Genomic DNA, 24,674 nt, shown 5'->3' with positions numbered 1-24,674 from the left:
AAGAAAAGGAGGGGGGAGAACACTGCAGGTAGAGCACCTGCGGGAGCGGGGACCTAGCGGTGGGGTGGGCATGGGACAAGAAGGTGGCCAGCCCTGTAGGATCAGAGAGGGCGTCCGAGAGCGTGAGCGTAGGAGAGGAGGGTGGGCAGGTGTCTGGGGCGGCCCTCTGTCCCTGGTGGGGGCCTTGATCCCGCCTGTAGGTGGTCAGGGAACTCTTGGGGGCCAGTCGGGCCAGCTGAGCCTGGGCGGACTCCTCAGGCAGGGATTCTGGAGGATGGTAGGGGAGGGAGAATGGCAATGAGGGATGGACCCCTGTGTGCCAATCTGGGTGCTACCCTTGTCCCAGAAACTGGGCCTCTGGTTGCGACAGGAAGAAGGCAGCTGCTCAGGGTTTTCCTGGCCCTCAGGAAGGGCCAGCCCGAGCCGAACACTTGCATCAGGGGCTCCCGTTTTTCAGCAGGAGCTCTGGGCCCTGCCCGGGTCCTACGCTCCAAACCCGGAGCAGAGCAGCCCTCTGATGCGACCAGCAGTGGAGAGGACAGAGCACCCACCCTGAGACCACAGAGCTGGTCCTGCGTCTCATGCCCTCAGTAGCCAAGGGGTCCGGGCCTGCAGGGGCTGGTGAGGGCCCGGCCGTCCTCATCCTCCTGCCCTAGAGCAGCCGCTGATGCTGTGGGAGGTACGTCGCCCACCCCACTGCCCTCAGAGTGATCTGTGGGTGGGTTCCGTGCAGGACAGGTGAGGAAACGCTGTGCCAGCCGTAGACCCTGAACCACTCATCTTGTGGGAGCACCGTGTGGGGCGGGGAGAGAGGTAGGGATGAAATTCAACGTTACTCAGGTCTTTCTCAAAGAGTGTTTCTGCATTCGGTTTTTAGGGGAGTTTCCTTGTCTGTTAAAGGGGAAAGACGGTTAGTCTTAAAATCCAGATGCTTATTTTTAGCCAGAGCTACCTGCCCTGCCAAGTCCTTGGGCTTTGTTTCTCCTACCCTTGGTGTCTTGGTTTTGAAAGGCCTTCCCTCCTCCGCTCCAGGCTCCCAGCTCACTTTGGCAGGGGTGGGTTTGGCCCCAGCCAGGTTTCTAACCAGGCCTCCAGGACGGAGCTATTGAGCCAGGGGCCCCTACCTGCCTGGGCTTGCACCCAGCTGCCGTCACAGGAGGGCCCTGCCAGGGCGAATACAATGAACAAAGTTGTCTTGCCCTGGCTCTGCCTCCTGGGAGAAGCACAGCCTTTTCCCCAGCGAAGGAAAGAACAATCACTAGGGAAACCCAAACTGCTTTTTTAGAAAGACCAAAAGAAGAAAAGAAGGAAGAAAAAAGCATTTTTTCCAAACATGGACAACTCAGTGCCTTTTGCTCAGACTTCTGCAAGGCCAGAACAAAGGCACTGACACAGAATGAACCTTCCCGGGCACGGGCGTCTTCACCCACTTTCAGCGCTTTGTTAATGTGTCTTCCCAAAGTGGGTGTCAGTGAGGCTGTTCTGGGAACCACTTGGAAAGGAGGGCAAGGCGGGTCATTATTCAAGCCTGCCCCATCTGAAAGGTCACTCTTTTGACAAAGCACTTGCTGTTTATCTGAGGCTATTTTTTAACTGGAGGAGAGACGATGGGGGCCCAGTTACCCTGTTGGCTGAAACAAAACAAAATCCTCGGAGCAAACCAGGAAGCTGTGTGACCTTGAGCAAGTTACTTAACCTCTCTGAACATGTTTCATCATTTGCAGAATGTAGATAAGCATCAGTGCTGTGAGTGAGGATTACATGAAATATTAGCATAGTACCTAGCAACATGTTAGGCATTTAATATGTGATTTCTCTGCCTCTTTCCCTGGACAAGCCAGGTTATCACCACTAACCAGCACATATGCACAGGCATCATAGACACATGCACACATGTGCAGCAAGGCAAAGGATTCTGGCAATATTGCTTGGAAGAGTCATAGGGTCCAGAGATAATTTCCCTTTTCTGATATTTTAGAGATTTCCCTTCATCTCTTCCACTCAAAAAAAAAAAAAAAGGATACTCTTTATAATTATCTAAAAATAAAAGTTTGGCAAGTGCTCTAACTATTTACATAAAAAGGGAAGTACTGGAGGAAAGAGCAGAATATTAGGGGAACAGCTCAGATGGGAAAGGGGTTAAGAAGAGTGTGTAAACCCTCTGTATAAAATGAAATCCGTTCAGCAGTCTCACTGTTTATTATGTACTTCGCTGGTGCCTAGCAGAGTTCCACACGTATGAAATGGCGTTCTTTGGGGAACTCTTCTTTATCCTTTTAGCAACTTTACTGACCTTCTGAACCAGAAACTGGTGTCGAGGCACCTGGACGCCGGCCGGCTCTGCTCTCCCTGAGTCACAGAGCTCGAGGCCCCAGGAGCTGCCCTGTGTGTTCGCAGTTGCCATGAACATCCAAAGGGAAGTTTTGTAAGCAATTAACCACACAATTAGCTCATCTTCTTGCCACCGGCAATGACTGACCCTATGGAAGTGCCCAGCAGATTTTTGCCAGTCTCCTATGCCTTGGAGGAGAAAACTGTTTCAATTAAAACAAAACAAAATAGACACAGAAGTACAAACAAAGTGAACATCTAAGGTTCACCTGTCCAATGACGGTATACAGAGCACCCGTGTACATGTGTACCACCTCATCAGTTCTCTCAGAACTGATCAGGTAGAGTGTGCCTCAGGGCAAGTGTGATGTTATCGGCCCAGTTTACAGGTGAGAACGCTGAGGTCGGAGAGGTTCAAAGGCTTGCCACAGCTGCAGCCGGGAGGTGGCAGAGCCAGGGATCGTTCTAGCTCCAAAGCCTGGGTCGTGTGCTGTCTTCTGGAAACAAAATCCAACGCTGTGGCCTGCCTCAGAGGCAGAGGATTTTAAACACACTCGAGACGGAGGGGAAGAGTGTGTCGCTTCAGCCTGAGTTTGCAGGGCGGAAACAGCGGCAAGCCTGGCAAAGCCAGCGGGAAGGGAAGCTGCAGGAAGGGCCGGCTGCCTTGGGTAAAGAGGCTTTGTCAGGAGCTGTCTTCAGGAGGCCTGCTTCTCCGGACAGGAGACAGTGCAGGCACTGCTGGGGCGGACAAGAGGGCAGCAGAGCCCGCAGGACCCTGGAAACTTCAGCTTACTTCCGGAGGCTCTGACCAGGTTCCCGCCTGCAGGCCTAGCTGACTGGCCCTGGTGGCCTCTCCTGGACCTGAGGCAGGGGGTTGCCAAGTATCTGGCGGAGCCAGCTGCTGGGGGTCCTGGCTGTCGGGAGGGTATACTCGCCCAGAGGAGAGCTGGGGTGCAGGCGTGCCCCGGGCACTGTGGGAGCACCCAGGAGGGACAGCTCAAGCAGAGGAAGGGCCTCCGGGGTCTCTGAGCTGCCTGGGGGTTAGCGGAGTCCTTTGCCTCCACTCCATTGCTCGTGAAAAATTCCTGGTGGCGGAAGGTGTCACCCTTGCGGTGTCTGAGGGTGGGTGAGCAGGGGTACATGCGGTGAGCCAGGGGTCGCCTGCAGAATCTCCTGGGCCTGAGAGAACATGTGTTTCCTGAACTGCAGATACCTCCGTGTGTGGATGGGGGAGGAGTAGGCCTGCAGACATCCTAGGGCATGTGAGGCGGTCCTCCAGCCAAGGAACAGCTGGCCCCCATGTCACCACCCCTTCTGGGCCGTGCATATCGTGCAGCTGATCCTGATGACAGCTAAAGTGTCCTGTGAGTGGGGTGCCTAGAGGCCCCCTCAGCCCCCAGCCTCGGCTCTGGGTCCCTGCTTCCCCGCCTTCCTCTCCTCATCTCCACCAGTCCTTTTGGCCTGTTTGATGGAAGTCAAAGAAAGGCCTGCCTCTGAGGTCATCCACTTAGCCTTTTTATTCAAGGCAGTGTTCCCTGCAGCACGAGGCGGATGACTGGCTGGGGGAACCAGCCAGAGGGTGGCGTTTACCCAGGAGCCATTAGCATCCCTGGGAGGCTTGGAGTCCGGTTTAGATAAACACAGAGTCAGAGACGCTGCCCAGGCTTCCTCCCTTGGGCCCCACTGGCCAGTGGACCGTTTCCACGCTGGGCTCTCAAGGGCTCTGGGTGAGTCCAGGCCAGAGGGATGAGAAGCTGCCCTTCCTCGCCAGGGCTGCCCCGGGTGCCCTGGGGCTCTGCGTGCTGAGCGGCGAGGTCGCCACACAGGGGTGTGGGCCGTTAGGGAGTAGTTGCACGTCTGCTGTGAGGCCAGAAGTCTTCGGGCAAAGAGGAGGAGGGAAAAGTGAGAGCCCCGAGCCTTCCAAGGGCACCATGGCTGGAGAGGGCTCAGCTGGGGTTCTGAAACTCCCTTTCCAGGTGACTTCTGTCACCTCAAGCTTAAAGAGGGGTGGGGTTTTGTTGTTACTAGGCTTTTTCTCCTGCTACACATCCCTCTCCACATTCTCTGAATATTTCAGCTCCTGTCAAGTCAGGTATGAAGGGAGGGAACTGCCCAGAGCGGCTTCAGAGCCCCAGGCAGTCTCCAGCCGCTCTGAGTCATAAAGGACCAGCCTGCACTCCCCAGGTCTGGCTCTTTTCTGATCCTTCTGAGCTCCTCTGTGTGAATGAGGGCCCTACCTTTTCCTGTGCAGCCGAAGTAGAGAACATGACCCCACCTCTTACAGAGCGAGGTCAGGGCTGTAACAAAAAGGCCCTGCCTTCACTCAAGTAGAGAACAGAGCGAAACAAAACCAGTGCTTATTTCACCCAGGAGTGCAGGCGTCTAGGGGTCTGTGGAGCTGGGTCATCCAAGCCCAGGAGCCCGAGGTGTCACCTGAAAAACCTCACTTCTGGTCTGCAGTTGGCTTACACCCAGCACAGAATCGAGGTGAGAGCTGTGTGTCGTCAGCCCGCCCTGTGGCTCCTTCCCTGCACAGGAGGCAATCGGCTTTGTGGGGCTTGCCTTTCCCTTGAGGTGCTGCCCGAGAACATCCCAAGTGTAACATTCCAGCCACAGTCTAGGGGCGATTAGCTGGTCTGATCGGACTCATGGGAGAGTCTTGTGTCCCCTGGTAGCTAAGCTGGAAGTGGCACCTGCCCAGCCCTGGAATGAGACCTATCTGGGGTTTTGATGGCCAGCTGTGGAGCCTCTTCCGAAGGCTCTGGGCTCCTCTGCTGAAGAAGCAGCCGGAAGACCCCCTGCCCCGGAGCACTGTCCTGCCGGCCCAGCGGCCTGGCTGCCCAGGGGAACCTCCTTGAAGGAATCTCCTGGTCCTTCCTGCCCGATCTTCTGTCCCCATCCCCTTGCCCAGCGTGCTCTGGGCTGGAAGGACCCCTGCTTGTTGATAGGCACAGCAGTTGGTGAATCGCTTTGAGGTTCCCAGGGTGATGTGGCAACCTACTGGCGGGGAGGAGAATGGAATGACTTTGGGGAAGCAACTCAGCTTGTAAGATTCTTCATCTTACAGAGAAAAGAATCCTATCTACCACCAGGTTGTTTGAAGATGAGAAACGAGGCCATAAGGAGCCCGGTCCAGCTCCTGTCACACAGTGAGAGCCCATAGTGATAAGTCATGAATGCTCACGCCAGGCCCAGTGCTGGGGGAGGCTGGCCGGCCGTCCGTCCTGTTGCACATCTAGGGAAAAGAGCCCTGCCGGTGAGATGACCACTGATGCCAGCTTGCAGGGAGTTTCTAAGAGCCATTCCCTTTGCTCTGTCATGCCCAGCGGACTTAGGAAGAACACCCCAGCTTATCCATTAGGTGGGCCATCTTATCTATCAGATCCGCGTGTAAGGAGCGTGCCAGGGTAGAGCTTGGCGGAGTCAGCTGGCTGACTCCTCAGACTTACGCAGGAGGACCCCGCCACCCAGAGAGGCCAGGGGGCCCGTCAGGCATGTGGAGCTCTGGGGGGCGTTCCAGGAAGGGTCAGCAGAGGGTGTTCAGATGACCCTGGTGATTGGGAGGTGATGGAGGGACGGGGCCAGTGAAATCATCCGGCAGCCAGCGCTGCCGAGGGGGAGGGACCAGGTGCCCTTTGCCACACCGTGTTCACGGCATTGGAGAGCTGCCTGTGTGTCTGACACAGCTCAGCTCGAGAAATTCGAGACCTGGGACTGTAGTCTGATTGCAGAGAAGTGACTGAGGCTAATTGAGACTCTCCCAGGAGAGAAAAGGGGATCAATTCCTCTGGATGGGATTCTTCCAGGTTGTTGGGCTGCCCTCCTTTCTTGCCTCGTCAGCTGTCTTTGGTGGGGAAGAGGCCTGGTATCCATTCCTGAGGACTGCGTCTTCCTCCAGCGAGGGGCTTGCAGGGAGACTGTTAGCCCAACTGACCCTCTGGGACCGACCACCTGGAAGCGGCTTCTGCCTAGAGTTGGTGGGTCTTAAATGGGTGCTGTGGTCTCCCGGGCATCGTAAGGGAATCGACTCTCTGTCATCTCCTGCCCTTCTGTTTCTCTCCACTCCCGTGGCCGGGGGTAGGGGCGATGGTCACCCTGCCGCCGTCTTTCCTGGGCCTTTCCTGGACCTGCGTTTCTGTTTAATGTTTGGCAGCGACTCTAGGCACTGCCTGGGTGCCGCTGTTTAAAAACCACAGGAAAACCCCCTGCTTGCTGCTGCCAGCACAGTGGAGAAATCCCGTGGTGTGCAAACCCGCCCCAGTGGAATATTCCACCTTGGAAGCAGGGGGACTCTCTGGCCTTGGCCATGTGGGGCCCAATTTTCATGTTGAAGAAATGCTCCCTTGTGGAGGAGGTGTGGGAAAGAGGAAGCTACGCGGGAAAATGCCCCATTTACTCAGAGCTCAGCCGTGTTGGGAGGCTCTCGGGTCCCGCGAGCCATCAGAGGACCCCGCCCTGGAGCACCCCTCTCCTTTCTGGACCCCTGAAGAGCGGTCCGGGAACTAGAGGTTTCGCAGCTCAGATGACCCTGCTGGACTCGAACCTGGCTGTTCTCGCCCAGCTCTTTTCCCTCCTGCCTCCCGGGTCCCAGGCCCACTGCCCAGTGTGTCCCCGTGGATCCCCAGAGAGCTGCATCCTGACAGGGTGGGTTTGGTCCAGCCCCAGGCTCCGTGACCTTTATTCCTGAGTAACTATGGCAACACCGCCACTTGGCTCCGGACTGACTGTTCCTGGGATGACTTCAGGGGCACCCCTCCTTGAACTCAGACCACTAAGACTCTTCCACAAACACCCCGGTGCCCATGAACTTCTGATGGCTTTACCTCTGGGGCTCGCAGACACAGCCAGGACTCAGGCCCAGGGCAGCCTGCCTCCCCAACACCACACTCCCCAGAGTCCCAGCGTCTCGGCCCCGCGTGCAGAGCTGGCCTCGCCCTCTAACCCTTATCAGCCACTGCTTCCAGCTCCCATTCCCAGCACATCCGGCCCAACTGCTCCAAAGCCCAGTCCCGGACCTCTGTTCCCACAGGCCCCGCTGCCTGCAGTAGTCTTCTTCTGCTCCGTCGATTGTGCCCCCAGCCTGCGTCTGTGGGGTCAGCCTCTGTGATGACCTTCCTCCCCGGCAGGCATCCAACTTTGCAGGCCCCCGACCCCGGCAGCGGGACACATCCTCCCTGGGTCCTCTGCTGGCATCGCATCTGCAAGTGCAGTAGGAGGTGACACGCTGCAGCTGGGTGATCGTGGCCTCTCTGGTCTTCCTCTAAGGGGCCCTTGCTCTTGGGATGCGAGAGGTCATTTTTCAGAGTCCTAGAGTATCCACTGATCCAGAGAGCATTGGGGGGACCAGTTGTCCATCCCTCACTAGACAGATGAGGAAGCTGAGGCCCTGAGAAGGGGGCATGGAGAAGGGCAGTGTGGGTTTAGTGGTCCCCTGATGGGGGAGTGGTGTGGGATGGGGTCCGCCCTGGATGGAAAACGCTCTGCCCTCCCCCTCCTCCCACCCCACTCTGAACCCGTCGGAGCCTCGTCCCCTGAGCTCTGTTGCAGGGGTATGACCAGCAGGTGGTGAGAGCTGTGCGCTTCTCTTCTGGACAGACCATCACTTGGTTGGTCATCTCATGTAATTAGGTTTTCCCATTGCTGCCCCCGTGCATTGTCTGTCCTGAGTGTTTGTGCAGCCTTCTGGGTGCTTAGATAAGAAAAGCTGGCTTTCCTTAGCCTTCTTCGGAGATCTGCATCAGAAGGATCTAGGAAAAACACCCTTGTTGGTGAGGCCGGTCCTTTGTCACGTGGCCTGGCAGAGCGCTGCCCTCGCCTTAGACTAGGTCTTGGCGGTGGAGTGAGGGTTTCTGGGGTGGGGTAAACATTGCCAGGCTCGGTAGGGAAGAATTCTTCTCCTTAAACAGATTTTAACTTGAAACCTTGATGCCAGAAGCAGCTGAGTCTCACCAGAGAGAAAACAACAAAGGAGACTGATTTAACCTCGGGCTCCAGCAGCTGGAGTCAGTCCAGCAACCTCAGCGTGGCTGCTAGCGGACGCTGCAGGACAGAGAATGAGGACCCGCCTCTCCTGGGGTCCACTGTCCAGGCAGGACCACTCCTCACCTCCCTCTTCTGTAGAATTCCCAGCTTCTCCTTCCCAGCGCAGAGCCTTGGGGGTTTACTGTCTGGTTTTGCTGGTCAGAGATCTGCTTCTCAGGAGCTTGAAATGCTTCACTTCTCATCACTCCCTTCAGGGGCTCATGTCTGGGGACACTTGATCTTCATGTCTACAGCCCGTTCTTATTAAAGTAACTTAGGGATATTTTTATAGAGAGAAATGTTTATAGCTGGGGATAAAAAGGATTTTCTTTAAAGTAGTCATATAGGTGAAGGTTTAAACGCGGCTTTATCACTTACTTGTCTGAGGCTTGGGTTCTGCAAATGGAAATAATGATTACCTTGCATCCTTGCTGTGAAAATAAAATAAGAAGGTGCTCAATAAATGTTAGTTCTCCTTTCTGTCCAAGGAGCCCCTCCTACACACACACACACACACACACACACACACACACACACACAGAGTTTTTACTTAAGAAATGTCTTGAGAAGGAGAAGTGCAGTGGAGAGAGAGTCCTGCGGGCTGGCTCACCCCTGTGTGCACCAAAGCCTTGGAGGCTCTGCTCTCCCCGGGGAGTTCCCTTTAAAGTCTCCTCAAACCTCTCACAGGCAAGAGGTGCCTCTGCTGGCATCGCATCTGCAAGTGCAGTAGGAGGTGACACGCTGCAGCTGGGTGATCGTGGCCTCTCTGGTCTTCCTCTGAGGGGCCCTTGCTGTTGGGATGCAAGAGGTCATTTTCCAGAGTCCTAGAGTGTCCGCTGATCCAAAGAGCATGGGGGACCAGCTGTCCATCCCTCACTAGACAGATGAGGAAACTGAGAGGGGGCACAAAGAAAGGCAGTGCCTGTTTAGCTGTCCCCTGATGGGGAAGTGGCGTGGGATGGGGTCAGCCCTGGATGGAGAACGCTCTGTCCTTCCCTTCCTCTGTTCCCAGAGCCTGTCAGATCCTTGTCCCTTTGATTCTGGGTGTTTTGCTCAGCCTGTTTGTAGCATGGGACAAAGCCCATAGATGCATGCCACGTAGTTGATGGAGGTGAAGCCCTCAGACTCACCTCTTGTCCTGTGCCACAGGCAGGGGGTTCCCTGGTTTTGAATTCATCCTAACCAGAAAGTAGTAGTTGTGTTTCTAATGGAGAGCTTTTCGTTTGCTTGTTTCTAGAGCAAATCATGGAGGAAAATAAAAAACATGGTGCATTGGTCTCCCTTTGTCATGTCCTTCAAGAAGAAGTACCCCTGGATCCAGCTGGCAGGACACGCAGGTAGCCACAGCTCTCCTGGACTTTCTGACAGGATGTCCGGCTCTCTGGGGAGGCGTCCAGCGCGTGTGGGGGACGGGCCTGGCCCTGGATGCTCCCGGGGATGAAGCATCTGAACAGGTGCTCCCCGAGAGACTTCGTGGTCTGCAGTCGCAGGCGTACTTGAGAGACGGGCCTTAACACTGCCTCAAAAATGCACATGGACACCCGCCCTCTCCACAGTCTGTGCCACCTCTTCACAAATCACACACATTCCCCCCTCAGTCTCTCTGTCTCTTTCAATCTCTTTCTTTCAATCTCTCTTCCATTTTAACTCAATAAAACAGTTGAAGTCATCAGTCTTTATAGCTTGCCTGCCATTTGTCACCTGGGACAAAGAGACAAAGCTAAGTGCTTCCCTGAGTGCCTGTTGTATCCCCTCATCAGGGTGCTCCTCTGGGTGACAATACGTATGTAGATATAGTGTCAGCCCCGAAGGAGCTCGTAGCTGGTGGGAGAGGCAGGCAGGTCGCTCCAAGAGTGTTAAGACGTAGTGGAGTACCGGCTGCAGTGGCCGTGCCCTGGGCTAGCCATGAGGTCTCCAGGTGGCCCCTCAGTGACAGGGGAGGATGTCTAGAGCTGTCTAGCCCACTCATGGTGGTCCTTTGGTGGGCATCGTCCCCAGGGGACAATTCAGTGGCCGCCCGTGGATTTCAGGCCAGCACAGGGTCTGACATTTTTTTTTACACTTTTAACCACGTTGGCCCAGACCCCAAGGCAGGTGGATGGACACCCTTCCTCAATACTTACCTGAGGGTGTGGCGCAGAAGGAACACCACCCAGCCCTGCAGAGCCTTGGACCGCTGCTTCTCAGCCGGTCTCCCTCTCCTGGAGCTAAATCCGGTTCTATCAAGGCTTCTCCTCCACTGAGACCGGACACACTTTCGTGGCTGGGAAGCAAGGTCGATGGTGGGGTTGGGAGATGGTAGTCGCACAGAGAGGGGTGAATAGGTCCTGGCACAGACCTCTCACTTCGTCTTGCTCACCCTCCAGTGGTGAGCACTGGTGTACTTCCATCTTCAGAGGAGGAGCCTGGGGTCTGGGAAGTCCAGGAGCCACCGTCAGGGCACAGGGCGTGGCCGGGGCGGGGCGGGGACTGGGACTTGCACCCACTCCGCTTAAAGGGCTCGGTCCACCAGTGGAGACCTGGGCACACCTTCAGCCCCGTGCTTGGCAAGCTCCACAGCATCCCCGAGCGGCCCGGGCCCTGTGACGGAGGGCGTGTTTGGCAGGGGCGGGGGTCAGAGCGGGGAGGGCTCAGGCTGGGGACCCAGGGCCTCCTCCCACCTTGCTGTGCAGGGAGCTTCAAGGCGGCTGCCAATGGCAGGATTCTGAAGAAGCACTGTGAGTCGGAGCAGCGCTGTCTGGACCGGCTGATGGCCGACGTGCTGAGACCCTACGTGCCTGCCTACCACGGGGACGTGGTGAAGGACGGGGAGCGCTACAACCAGATGGACGACCTGCTGGCCGACTTCGACTCGCCGTGCGTGATGGACTGCAAGATGGGCGTCAGGTGAGCCAGGCTCCTCAGATGGGGCACACCCGCCCACCAGCCCCCAGCTGGCCGGGCGGCAGATACCAGGCACGGCATTCCAGGCTTCCAGGAGGCCGGGCTTTCCGGGCTGTCCCTGAGGCCTCATGTGGACGAGGCCGGGCCAGGGGTCTGGTTGGACCCCGCTCTGGTCATCTCACATATGTGCTGGCTTTGCTCAGGACGGCCCCTTCCCTTCTCTGGTGAGCCAGGGGCCGGCGGGGGAGGGGCCGGTAGCCGGTAGCCGGTGGGACCAGAAAGGGGACCTGGTGGATGCGGAGCCTCCCCAGGGAGAGGGCAGAGGGAGCTGCCCATCTGGTCAGGTGGGATTGCTGGGGAGAGCAGGGGGCGGCTTCCCGTTAATGTGGGCTGCGAGGGGGAGACTGGAGTAGAGGCTGTTCTCATCCCACCCTCCCCCACCCCCCACACCCCAACACCGAGCCAGAGAGGCAGCCGGTTAGCAGATTGTGTTGATTTGCCAAAAGAGACTTGCGCCTGTCGTAAGGGTGCAGTGGAGGAGAGAGGAGTGCGAGAGGCCCTGACAAGTCACCAGCTTGCCGCCTTCTGGACTGGGGCTGGCGGTGACCCCAGCCCAGTGGCTGCGTGGTCCAGGGCACAGGGCCAGATGGGTATGTGGGCATGTGTGTGGAAATGGGTGTGTCCCCACACACACCAGGCTCCGCCCAGAGAAGACCCGGGAGGGAAGGAGGCGGGAGGAGTGGGCTGGAGAAGACAGGATAGGGGGCAGAGCCAGGAGGACCCGAGCCCCAGGCGCCTGTGCTCTGGGCCCTGCTTTGGCAGCAGGGTTTTCTCATCTCCTCTCAAACTCTGACCATTCCGTCTCAGGAGTCGTGGAGTAGGTCCTCCCCGGTGGGTCAGTGGGTGGTGAAGTCCTCTGAAGCCTCAGAGAGCCGCCGACTGCAGGTACCCAGACGGGACGGCCAGACACGGGCCTCCTCCATCCGGCCCGCCGCTCTCCCGCCGCTCTCCGGGGAGACCAGGCTCCAAGACGCAGAGCTCACAGCTGGGGCCTGCGTTTACCTTGGATGGTTTAAGCGGTTTTATTTCTTATAAGAGGAGTTTGAGAAAGGGGTGTGTGTGTGTGTGTGTGTGAGCGCGCGTGCGCGCGTGTGTGTGTGTGTGTGTGTGTGCGCGCGCCCACAGGGAAGAAGCCAAACCAGTCAGTTTTCCTTCCTTCCTCATTCCTCCTGGGAATTGTGTCATAACATCAGACCCTGACCCTGCAGGCAGACCCGCTGTGTTCCCTTGGCTTGGCCCCGAGGGCAGGGACGAAGGGGTGGGGAAGTAGAGACCCCACTCTCTGCGCTGTCCCCAGCCTCTCCCTCCCTCCATCCAGGGGTCTCACCATCTCCAGCCCACAGGGAGAAGACAGAATGTCCCTCCAGCCACCCCTCGGCCACTGCTGTCCCCAGAGTCTTATTTCTGTCCCTGGAAGGCCTTCCTGTGGTGCACCAGGATGTGCCCTCTCAGGGGGAGACACATAACTGTTCTGATCGGTATTCACTCAGACCAGGGCCAAAAAAAGTACACCCTGTGGGTAGAACGTGTGGCCAGTCCTAAAAGGCTGCCGGGGTGCCTGTCTGTTCCCTGGGAGGCTGCTGGGGACAGGAGCCCCCTCTCTTACCAAGGCTGCCCCATCCCCCTGCTGCCTGGACCTTCTGTCCCACTGCACCCAGGGCTCTCAGGAGAGACCCAGAGTGACCAGCAAGGCTGGGACGTGTTTAACCCAGTCCTGGGCAGGGCCGCCTGGAGGCTGAGGGAGGAGGTGTGTGAGGATCCCCTATGGAGGGGAGGAGGTAGGTCTCCCCAGGACCAGTCCCACCCCAGCACCCCCTTCCCTGTCTCACGGGTCCGGAGGACGGGGTGAAGGCCCTTCTGTGCTCCGAGCGCTGGGTGTTCCTTACAGCCGCCCTGGCAGATGGGCCACCATTCGGTCTGAGCAGTCCCTTTGACACCAGAGGCTAAGGGACTCCCCGGGGCCACGCAGCCACACAGCCTGCCTCTACACCAGGCCTCTGACTACCAGGTCGAGCCTGGGCTGCAGCTCGGCACTCCCCAAGGGTCCTGTGCTTGCCAGAGGGAGGAGGCCGCAGCCCAGGGCCACCACCAGCCCTGAGTCCGGGGCACGAGAGGTTGAGGCTTGTCACAGACTTGTCACAGTGGTGGAAGGGCTGGCTGGTCAGCGGACCCAGCCATGGTGAGGCCTGAGGCAAAGGTGATGCCGCCACCCGTAGTGTCCTAACGAGGGGTGTCTGGGGACCCCAGTTCCACATGGACATGAGCTCACGTTGCTCTAGGGCGTTTTCTTAGGTTTGACCCCGTATCTCTTGTGTGTCACGTAGCCTGCCGTGGAGAATCAGGAGTGTCTTCCCGACCTCTGGACCAGGGCGGCAGGTGGAGACCAGAGCTGTCTGTAGCACCTGTGCCCTGGTGGGAAGCAGGTTGGAGAGAGCGTGGTGGGAGGTGGATGGCTTTGGTGTGTCACCTGTTGGCTCCCCGTGGGCTGGCCGACCTTCCTGCTGGGGTGGGCAAGGTGGGCCGGGCCAGTGTCGGGACACCAGGGTTGGGGAGGCTTTGCAGCTCACCTCCCGGTGGATCCCTGACCCCACCACCAGGCTCGTGACCCCTGTGGGCATCTCTGCCCGGCCCTCTTCCTCTCCCAGAGAGCGAGCAACTCTGCCCAGACTGCGCCGCACGGGCCCTTTCTGGAGCAAGCCCCATGTGGAAAGGGATTTGACGGTGAGGGCTGCCTCCTGCTTATGGAACTACTGAGAAGTCTCTGCAGAAGTGCAACACCCACCCACCCGCAGGCCCCTGCAGCGCGCTCAGGAGCATTGGGGATGGCAAACCCTCTGCCCACCACACAGCACACACACACAAATACACACATGGGCCAGCATGACACAAGTCCATGCGAAAGCAGCCTGCCTCGCAGCTCTGCACTGTAGCGCTCACCGGCACTGACCGGGCTCTGCGCGCGGTCGTGTTTGTACATGCGCGTGTGCGTGCATGGGCATGCATACAGTAGTGCGTGCATGCGTGCGTGTGTGCGTGTGTGTGTGTGTGTGTGTGTGCGTGTGTGTGCAGGGGCACAACCAAGGACAGAACCTCCGTATGGTCTGCATCACCCGCTGGAAGGTCCTAAACGACCAGACCCAAGTTCACCACCAAGGATTTGCTTTTTTCTTGAAAGAGTTGCTACAGTGGTTCTGGAAACTTATCTTTTAAAGGATTTGACCAGTCTGTCCTGGGTCCCAAGCCAGCAGGTTGGAGGTATGGTGGGAAGTGGTAGAGCAAGGCCCCGGGGACAGATGGAGAGTGGAGGCTGGGCCTGCTGTCACAGGCCGCCGTGTGGGCAACGCCCACGCACACAGGCCCAGGGAGAAGACTTCCCTCCACTCAACTGACATTGCGGATTCCTGTTTCAGGAAGGGTCACAGGCAGCAGCTGAGCCCACTGTGGGGGAGAAGGGGAGCTTCAAATAGAAGCAGGGAGGAGGGTGGGCGTCTGTGATGTGCAGCAGGGGTGACTCACCCCGTTGGCGAAGGGGGCCAGGGAGGCGGCCTGGGGCCGGGAAGCCGGTCTCGGGCTGCCCAGATCCTGTACTGTCCCCAGTCCTGTTACCTCTGCCAGTTCCTAGGGGACCCTACCAGCCCGTGCGGAGGCCAGGGCGGTGAACAGTTTACTTGGCCACGTTGTCTTGAGGCCTGGGGTCCGAGGGGCAGGAAAAGCCCAGCACGTCTCTGTGGTAGAAGAAGAGCCCCGAGGCTTTGCCTCCCATCACGGGCTTCTCCCTCCAGCACTGGGGCCACTTCAGAGGCAGCCTTCTGGCCTGAAGGTGCCCCCTCTTTGGAGAGAGCCCTTAGGCTGCCGGGGCACCAGGGAGATGTGGACGAAACGCACTCCGCGACTCACACAGGTGCTGGCTTACGAAGCCCTCGCCTCGTGGAAGGCAGCCGGGGGGACAGCTGGATCCTGGGGGGACCCGCCCTCAGCCCCCTGCCCCACCCTCACGCCAGCAGGACGAGCCGCCAAGCTGCCCCTCTTCCTCGCTCCTCTGCTGGTCCTGTGAGGTGCCCAGAAGGAAGAGCTCCTTGGGCTTTGTCAGGCCTTCCCAGCGCTCTTGGAACGAAGCTGCTCGCGTTAGGCAAGGCTGGCCCGTGCTCGGTCAACAGCCAGGCCCAGCGCAAGCAGATGTGCGTCTGTCCGGGACGAGGCTGACTTGGCTAAGCTGACTGCAGCCCTCGGGCAAGGCACCAGTGGGCCGCGCTCCGGCCACTGGCCCTCACGTGGCTTCCCCTCCCTCCCAGGACCTACCTGGAGGAGGAACTCACCAAGGCCCGGAAGAAGCCCAGCCTCCGGAAGGACATGTACCAGAAGATGATAGAGGTGGACCCAGAGGCCCCTACCGAGGAGGAGAAAGCCCAGCGGGCTGTGACCAAGCCGCGGTACATGCAGTGGAGGGAGACCATCAGCTCCACGGCCACGCTCGGGTTCAGGATCGAGGGCATCAAGGTGAGGACAGCCTGCGGTGGCCTGAGGCTGCCTGAGCCCCCCCGCTCCTGGGTGGGGAAGCGACTGGGTCCTGGGGCTCCAGCAGCATTCACCCAGCGGTCCTGGATGCTCTCAAGACCCTACGGAGGCAGTAAGATTCCTCCCCATGTGGGCCCAGGGCATGGGCAGCCAGCCCCAGGGACAGACATCTGGGGAAACTGGCCTACTCCTTGGTCTGGGTCTGGGTGGCATGGCCATGTAGGGGGCTGGGGCCTTGGAGCAGGGCTGGCTTCCAGCCCCACCCAGCGTTGAGCCCTCCGCCGAGGGCCCTACATCTAGCCCAGGCCATGCCCAGCACAGAACCCCACCCACCCAGGAGGCGGCTTGCCGCGTGCCAGTGCCGGGAGCTGGCTCCTTCTGCCCAGGGCCCGAAAATCGGGACTGGCAGTGAGATGCAGCTAAGGGAGGGAGCGCGCCGGCTGCCTCTGACATCCGAGCCACCTGCCTGGGAGGCAGAACTAGGCGCTGCTCCTCCGGTCACCAAGCCCCTCTGCGGAGGCTGTACCGAGGCCACCCCCCGTGTCGGGGCCGCCTCAGTGTCTTTTCTTTCCTCTCACTCTCCCGAGAAGGGCCTGAGAACGCTCTCCCTAGACCCAGGCTCCCACATGCCTCCTTTGCTGCTAGATGTGAGAGCTTCTGCTCAGACACACGCTTCACCCCAAGGAGCGGGGCTGTGAGGCGCTGGCCCCTCGGTCTCGGGCAGCCGTCCCTCTCAAGCAGAGGACAGTCCGAGCGTACTCGGGTTTCTGTTCTCTGCCCATTCCTGGCCCACGTTTGGCCAGCCCTCAAGTCAGAGTAGGGCAGCGGGGAGCCCTGACTCACGAGCGAGAGAAGCCAGGACAGCCTCCTTGCCGATGGCATTGGCTGGAAGTTCCTGCGGGGCAGTGCCTCGCTGCCGATGGTTTCGAGTGGGGCAAAGTTTTCGCCTTCTCCCGTGACAGCTGCTTTACGACCTCCAGGCTGAGAAAGCCATCTGCCCCTCCCCTGTCTTCTGAAATCGGCTTTTGCTGTATTTTTGGATCCAGTGGGAGAGTAAATTATATGCTCATCCTCTTCCTCTTAAGGCTCCTTTCCTTTCTGTATCTGTCTGAAACAGTCTGCTTTTCCCTTGACCTCTCTCTCCGTCTCTCGCTGGATCTCCTGGTCTCTGTCCACTGTCCAGCTGCAGGAACGGCCGACAGCCCATCTTCTCGGGCTGCGGGCCACCAGCTCCAAAAGAAGCCAGCTGCCTTCACCAGCACACCCCCGCCTCCCCCGTCCCTGGTCCAGGAAAGGCCCTGCAGAGACCCCTGTGGGAAGGCCCAGCCCTCGGCTCTCTCCCTCTGCCCAGGGTCCTGCCTGTTCTTGCAGAGGCAGCGACAGCGCTCAGCGCCACCCTGGTGGTGCACAGATGCACGTCTGGGGGCCTAGTAGAGCCAGCCTTTCTCACCCTTTGATCTTAAAGAACAGCTTTCCTCGTAGAGATGCTGAGCCCCACGTGCTGCCTGAACAACCTGGAACAGACATAGTACTGGGCTCAGGAAATGGAGCCATTCCGTGCACTGGGTGGGGAAGGGAGCGGGATGGGCTGTGTTTTATCCTCGCTTTCAGGGAGCCTAAGTAAGAGACCTTCCATTACAAGGGAATCGAGCTGAGCTTGGGGCGAGGAACGCCTCTCTCCTGTGGTGAGGGAGGGTGTCCCTGGGCAGCAGGGACCTTCAGGCACCCCAGTTCTGGGGACCCAGCCCCTCGTGGAAGCAGAGGCCCGTGCATCTCCCTCAGCCCCCAGTTGCTCACACTCAGGACCCCCAGGATGGACGCGCGGGCCCCGTAGCCTCGCTCCTCCAGTCTTGGTCCAAGCGCCCCTCGGGCCTCCGGGCCTCCCTAATGCCGTTTACTCTGCCTGGGATGCTGGTGCCACCCGCTTTGTTCTCCTCAGCGAGGGCGCAGGACAGGCTCCCCCGTGCCGTGCGGTCGGATTGACCACACGGCGCCTGCCTCCTTGTGCCCCGTGTGGGCACCTGGCTGCCCGGGGGTCAGCCTGGGGCTCGTGGCTCTGAGGCACTGTGTCATTCTCCTTCTCAGAAAGAAGATGGCTCCGTGAACCGGGACTTCAAGAAGACCAAAACGAGGGAGCAGGTGATCGAGGCCTTCCGAGAATTCACTAAAGGAAACCGGAACATCCTGGTGAGTCGGGTGCCCCCTGTGAAGGGGTCGGGCCGTGTGGTCTCCGGGCAGGGGTAGCTGCACCCCCTCTGGAGGTTCTTGCCCAGCCCGAGACGGAACCGAGGTTCCCACACAGAAAACCCTGGCCCCAAGCTTCTGCTTGGAAGGTGAAGAGGGAGGTGGTGTGGTTGTCAGCCCGTCCAACGGGTGAACACGCGCTCACTCTTTCCCTTAGCCAGCAGCTCAGCTCCCGAAAACGTCTCCATCCCCTTCAGAGCAACCCTTTCCGATGCCCGTATTCCTCTAAGGCCAAGTATTGTGCCAAGTGCTCATCAAACCCTCGTAGCAGCCCTCTGCCGCGGGTTGGCATCCTTGTCCCCATTTTACAGATGAGGAGACTGAGAGGTCAAGGGCACACAGCTAGGAAAGGGGGAGCTGGAGCTCACACCCAGGTGGACCGGCAGCCTGCTGGTCCCTGCGCTTCTAGGCCTGGCTGGGCCTCCGCCAGGCTGAGACAGAGTGAGGGAGGTGTGTGGGCATTGCGGGGCGAGGTGCCGCGTCACCCTCCCCAGCCAGAACTGATGGGCTCTCTGAGCCTGGAGGCGTGGGTGGCAGAAGTTCACGACAAAGTGACTTCATTCGCCGCAGGCAGGCTGCTGGACAGAGGCTCTGAGCACTGAGATCAGCTGAGGTAGGGTGTGTTGAGTCCCCACACCCCAAGGACAGGGCGCCCTGTGACAATCAGAGACCTGGGTACACCAAGGACCTGAGCCCTGGAGCCCCTGTGAGAGGCACCTTCCCCTGCACAGGCTCCCGGGATGCTGAGTGGGGAGGGCTGGACCCAGACGGCCTTTCTCCAAGGAGACTCAGCACCGGCTGGAACTGGGGAGTTTCCCTACCCCCCTTTTCCAGCTGGGAGACTTCGCTTGGCCCATGGTAAGAGCTGAGGCTTCAGTCACGGGGCAGGCACCCCAACTCTTCCATAGTTGGAGCCTCTGGACGCCGGGTCAGCGGCCAGGGAGGATTCCGGCTCCTCAGCAGAGTTTGCCACAGAACGCGCGCTGCCTGCGCCCGGACGAGAGGGGTTATTCCTGGTCCTGAGCCCCAGGCTGGCGTTGCTTCAAATGGGCATCAAGGGACCCTATGAGCCTGTGTGCGACAGGCTTCCCTCGCAGCCCCTGGGGAGGGCGGGCACCCCCAGGGCCAGCACAGCTCTGTGGAGAGGCCACTGGCAGAGATATTTGTGGCTCTGGCTCTTATTCTGTCCTTTTCAGGAGTTCAGGGCACTGAAGTTTGTATCAGGAAGACAGGCACCATGGCAACCGGGCTCTCTGGGTGCTGCCTCCGCACTGCTGGCATTCCAGGATAGACTTAACCCTCGTGTGAGGGGCTCCTGGAGGCCTCCGGGCTGTTCGGGAACTGTCCCCCGCTCCCCCGTCCCCAAACCGCGCCCCTGTCACAAAGCAGTGTGTAGTGGAGGGAGTGTGGGACCAGGGCCCCAGCCGCTCCGCCTTCTTTGGGCCTCAGTTTCTTCATTTCTAGATGAGGAGGTTGGAATAATCAGGGTGTAAGGCCCTCTCACGCTGACGCTCAGAGACTCTAATGGGCCAATTAGCACCCAAAATCCACCTCCCACACCCACGTGTTTAAAAATCTGGTCATCTCTTCTGTTCCCAGATCGCCTACCGGGACCGGCTGAAGGACATTCGGGCCACCCTGGAAGTCTCTCCCTTCTTCATGTGCCATGAGGTAGGTGTGGGGCTTTGTCCTCGGGGACAGAGAGCCGTGTTCCGTGTGGTTGGCCACGACCCCTGGGCACGCCCGCCTGAGCTGTGCGCCTGACCCCCGTGCTAGCAGACCTGCTTGCTCCTAGACGGGCCGCCCATAAGGAAGGAGTGGGGCATACGGAGGGCCGGCTCGGCCTGGCTCTGCCCTGTAGCTGCACTGGGTCCGGCCATCCTGGAGATGCCCTCTTCTCCCTTCTTCCTCACTGAAGCCCGGCGTCCCTGGGTCCTTGGCTTCTCCTGGGGTCTCTCTGTCTTCTTGGCTTTGTGCAGCCGGCAGAGCTTCCTCCAGCTGGCCTGCTTTCTCTGGAGGACAGCCTGGGGCCAAGGCTGAAAGGACCTGAGGCCGAAGAGCCGCCCATGACCTCCTGCGTGGACGGAAGGACCCACTTGGCAGCCCCAGGCTTCGTCTCACGGCTCTGCCCCCCCTTCTTCAGCACTTTGCTGTTACTTCCTGAAAAACTGTTTTGCTATACTCTTTCTGGAGTTTCACTTGGAAACTTCAGGTCCAGACCGAGGCCAAATGAGCTGGGGCTTCTGCTTTTTTCCATCTGGGAAGAGAAAGCCCCCTTCTCTGAGCTCAGCACGTCCAGGGGGGTCTTCCCTGCCCTGGCCGGGGCCCTGGGAGCTAGAATGACACTTCAGCGCCTTGCCACACCCCCACGTCTCCTTCGGGCCTCACACAGGTGACCCAGGGGGTCGGAGGGTGTGTTCATATTTGGGAAGGCGCCTTTCCCCGCGCAGGTGCTCTGACCACAGCAGGGAGGGGTCTTGGTGCCCGCTGTCCCTGGCAGAGCCCGTGAGCAAAGACCAGCCTCAGAAGCCCTGTCTGCCCAGGACTTGCAGCAGGTGTGCTCCCGGGCTGGGGGTGACCTGAGCCTGGCGGCCCGCCCTCCCCGAGGGGCTGTGAGTGCCTTGGGACAGGGTCCTTTCCGGTCTCCCCACAGACAGGCGTGTGGCATCTCCTTGGCATCTCCCCCTCGGGCAGTTGGGTAGCACTCAGAGGTGCTGAGGGATGGGTTAGCTGTGGTCTAGAAATAGAGGAAAGTGTGCAGGTTGGGACTGGGGGATGGGGACAGGGTTTGTCGTCCTGGACATTCCTCCCTGGCAGTGTGGGCCGTCATTGTTCTGGGTCCCATGTCCCCCATCCATGGCGTGGCCACTCGGGCAGGCTCTGCCGCTCAGGTGAGAATGGGGGACAGAGCCCATCGGCTGAGCAAAGCTCGCTCCACTTCCCTGAGGTCTCAGGCTTATCCAAGTCCCCCTAAGGTGCCGGCTTGTTGTCTGGAGGGCAGGGCAGGGCCCCAGCCCTTCCCCGCCTCACCCCCCTGCTCCCCTCCAGGTCATCGGCAGCTCCCTCCTCTTCATCCACGACAAGAAGGAACAGGCCAAGGTGTGGATGATCGACTTTGGGAAAACCACGCCCCTGCCCGAGGGCCAGACCCTGCAGCACGACATCCCGTGGCAGGAAGGGAACCGGGAGGACGGCTACCTGTCGGGTCTGAACAACCTCGTCGACATCCTGACGGAAATGTGCCCGGGCGCCCCCCTCTCCTGAGGCCACCCTCCGCCCCACCTCGTCGCCACCCTGGCGTCTTCTCCCCCTTGCTTCCCTTCTCCTTCTGAATTTTTCCTTCACTTCCACCTGGGTGCAAGCCCTAGAACTGACCCTCCCGAACGGCACTACAAGACACTTTGTAGACGAGATGAGATTTTCTAGTTACTGCCTGATTGAAGGGTTTGGAGCTAGGGCTTCCGTTTTGCTTTCTCAATAGGATCTCCTACTGGCAGAGAAATGCCCAAACCCAGGCTTGGCCGCCTGCAGGGAGGTCAGTAGGGTTTAGACCTGGAGGGAGGTTCAGGTAGCCGTGGGGTTCCTGGCTCCAGCTAACAGAAGAGCCCCCCACCCCAAGCCTCTGGGCAGGTTACCTGTGGAGGCCTGCTGCCCCCTGGTGGCCAGTGCTATTGGCACCACCGTTAGGCACAGCCGGTTCCTGCCCCATCCTCTCAGCCTGGGGATGGGCTGGTGCTGTAAAAATAGGTGCCTGGTGCCAGGCTTTCTGGTATTTGGGGCACAAAACCACTGGGAACAGAATGTTGGCCATGAATACAGTACCCTCTGCCTAGCAGCCTGGGGACTCCGAGAGATGCCGTGGTGGCCTTTGTAGGGCCACTAAAGCAGAGACCCCATCCATCCGGTATTGAAACCCTCCAGCATTGGGACAGACCCAGGAGCCAGAAGTCCAGACCCAACTTGACTGTGCTGTCTGACACTGGCCTTCCCAGGAGGGGGCAGGCAGGAGCTGCGTTCTCCCGTCTGTGATTTTCGCCCGTGAATTCAGAGGGACATTCTGCAACCCTGAGCTTCCAGGGATGCCACCCAACCCCCAGAGCCACTTATACCTCCCACTCCCCACCTTGCTGTGACAGGGTCCTCAGGGCTGGAGGGCAGTGGGCCAGGGCCCAGGCAGCCCCAGGGGAAAAAAAGACAGAACCTGCCAAGGACATTCCTCTCCTGTCCCCTCACCTCCCAACTTCCTGGTGCCAGGTGGTCCACCTGCTGCACACCCAGGATGCTCGTGAGGCCCAGGGTCCCCAGCAGTGATGGGGCAGAGCTCCAGGCCAGCGCTAAGCAGGGAGGAGGCAGGAAGCTGGCTTACTGCCATCATTCCCCCACCCCCCCACCCCCGCCCCCGAAATAAGTCTTAACGGCCTGAAGGGCTTAGACCCGCTTCCCAGATATGGTGTGAGCAGCTTCCAGAGTATGTGGAGGGTGCCAGGCATCTCTTCCTGGGGTCTCTAGGTTGATTGAAGATTCACAAGGAACCAACTGTAAGCCTTATTTTAATTGTAAAGCAAGTAGGTCTACATTATTGAGAAGAATGTAAATTTGCGTGAGTTGTAAAGAACAAAAGTCCAGCTCTTTGGCCATTTGGAGCTGGGCCCCAGGTGTTCACCTTTGCTGTCGGAGGTTGGACCCATTGCTCTGCAGGGAGCTGGTCCAGGGACACTTGGAGATGATGTGTCCCCAGGGGTGTGTGCCTGGAGGACCAATCCAGGGGGAAGCCTTCCTGGGCTGCCCCCTGTCACCGCAGGGTCTCTGGGGGAACTGTCAACTTGCCCACGTGACACGTTCGTTTCCCTTTTCATGCTGGGTGAGTGACGGTTGGTGGGGGCAGAAGGTGGGATACATGAGGATGCATAAGTACAGAGTTTAAAAATGGAAATCACTTTTGAACTTCCTGGCTCTTGTTCAAAACAGCAGTGAGCTCCCGTGTGGGCTGCCTTGCTAAAGGTCACACCCCCTCCCGGCTGAGCACGAGAGACCTTGTGACACCACATGACCCTAGAAGGCAGAAGCACCAAAGTCAGCCCGGGGTCTTGGGAGCTGTAGTCAGCTGGGTCAGAAGGGACCCCGGGGGTCTGGGCTGCTCCTGTCTGCAGGGAAGGGACAGCATTAATTCAGATGTAAAATTCTACGACTGTGGGCTGACCAAGTTACCCTCATTCTATCTATGAAAAGAGTTTGCTAAAGCAGATTAATGCTATGAACAAAAATTACAGGAGACCAACTTAACCAATTTAAGAGAACAAACTTTCCAAGCACTTTAGGCAGGCACCAGTTGTTTGCAAACAATGTGCTAATATGCCAGTGACTTGTTCATTAAAGGAGGCCCATAGGGCCTCTTACTGGCGATCTTTTGCTTTGAGTTACAGTATATATGTGAATGGTAGAAAGTGGCATCTTTCTAGGGTTAATGCTATTAGGGGTTTGGGGGGTTTGTAGTTCCCATGCTAGTTCTCTTGCACACCTACTCTCTCTCTCAACCCATTCTCCCCTCTGTCCCCCCACTCCCTTGACCGAGCGGGATAGATGGATCCTGGAATGTGATTTCCCAGAACCCCTGCCCAGGCGGTCTGAAAACCTTCCCCAGCCAGCCTGGTCCAGGCAGGGACTCCCTGGGTCCCGGCCGTGCAGGTGCCAGGAGGGTGGGACGTGGTGTGCACACCTGCGCACAGGTGAGTGGGCGCCCTTTCTGCCCTGTCCCCATGGGGCCCCGGGGCCCTTGGGGTTCAGCACTGCTCAGCAGTGGAGGGAGGTATCTCAACTGCTTGTCCCAGATGTGCCTTTAGTGTCATGTAAGAAGTTTTTAAGTTATATTTATTTTGTCGGGTTTTTTTAATTGCACAAAACACTAAGTCTGAGAGGCTGGATTCTGTTTCTCCTTCAAAGCTTTGCCTTCTTTCCGAACTTCCTTTCCCACCCAATGGAAAGAGCCGGGTGCAGCCCTGGCCGTCCTCCCACCCTACCCCACCACCCTCCGCCATGGACTCTTTCCACGCTTCGCTGTATTTAGCTTTGAGTTTCTCTGCGTCTGGTCAACCCCCGTGTGTATATAACCCAGGCCGTTGCTTGGGAAGAAGCAGGGCGCTCACCCCCTGCCAGTGCCTTTTTCTGGAGGAGAGAACTCCCCTGAGCGTCCTCCTTCCTCCTGCACCCCTCTCCCCGCCACACCTTTGGAGAAAACTGAGCTGTTACAAACCCCCGCACAGTGCCTGGCAAACAGACTGCAGATGCTCTGTACCTTCCTGAATAAAGGCCCTGGAGACCACGGTGCTGGGTGCTGTCTGCGTGTGGTCCTTGTCACCCCAAGCCCTCCAGGAGTGTCTGGGGGTGAGGGGGTCTTTGGTAGCTGGAGGATCCAGTGGGGGCTATGACAACCCCCAGGGGTGGGGGTCAGATTTGGGTCATATTTTAATCTGCAAAGGATTTTAAACACTCTTCAAAACTGCTCTTTTCTGCTCTCTCCATGAAAACTTTTACATAGCAGCTCAGGGACGAAGCAACAAACTGCTCCCCACCTTCCCCACCCCGGGCTGGCCGAGCTGCCAGCAACTTTTGCTTATGGTGCT

At 58.7% G+C, this 24,674-nt stretch overlaps 1 protein-coding gene across 3 annotated transcripts in view; it reads left to right on the top strand.

Moving 5' to 3' along the window:
• Nucleotides 1-24,378, top strand: part of ITPKB (inositol-trisphosphate 3-kinase B) — a 97,180-nt gene extending 72,802 nt beyond the window's left edge. For 2 of the 3 annotated variants that reach the window (XM_027122357.1, XM_027122356.1), the window contains exons 3-8: nt 9,590-9,689; nt 11,025-11,238; nt 15,588-15,792; nt 17,896-17,997; nt 19,654-19,725; nt 21,103-24,378. In XM_027122357.1, the coding sequence (XP_026978158.1) occupies nt 9,590-9,689; nt 11,025-11,238; nt 15,588-15,792; nt 17,896-17,997; nt 19,654-19,725; nt 21,103-21,318 (909 nt within the window). In that variant the 3' untranslated portion in view covers nt 21,319-24,378. Of the gene's footprint in view, nt 1-9,589; nt 9,690-11,024; nt 11,239-15,587; nt 15,793-17,895; nt 17,998-19,653; nt 19,726-20,023; nt 20,380-21,102 lie in introns of those variants that run through there. The other variant, XM_027122358.1, reaches the window with a different exon arrangement.
• The last annotated feature ends 296 nt before the right edge of the window (nt 24,379-24,674 follow it).

Source organism: Aethalodelphis obliquidens, unplaced genomic scaffold (assembly GCF_003676395.1).
Source record: "Aethalodelphis obliquidens isolate GAN/ISIS:26980383/991018 unplaced genomic scaffold, ASM367639v1 scaffold24, whole genome shotgun sequence".
In the NCBI taxonomy this organism is placed as follows: Eukaryota; Metazoa; Chordata; class Mammalia; order Artiodactyla; family Delphinidae; genus Aethalodelphis; species Aethalodelphis obliquidens.
Note: the sequence above shows the minus strand (reverse complement) of the source record. Positions and strands in the feature narration are given on the sequence as shown.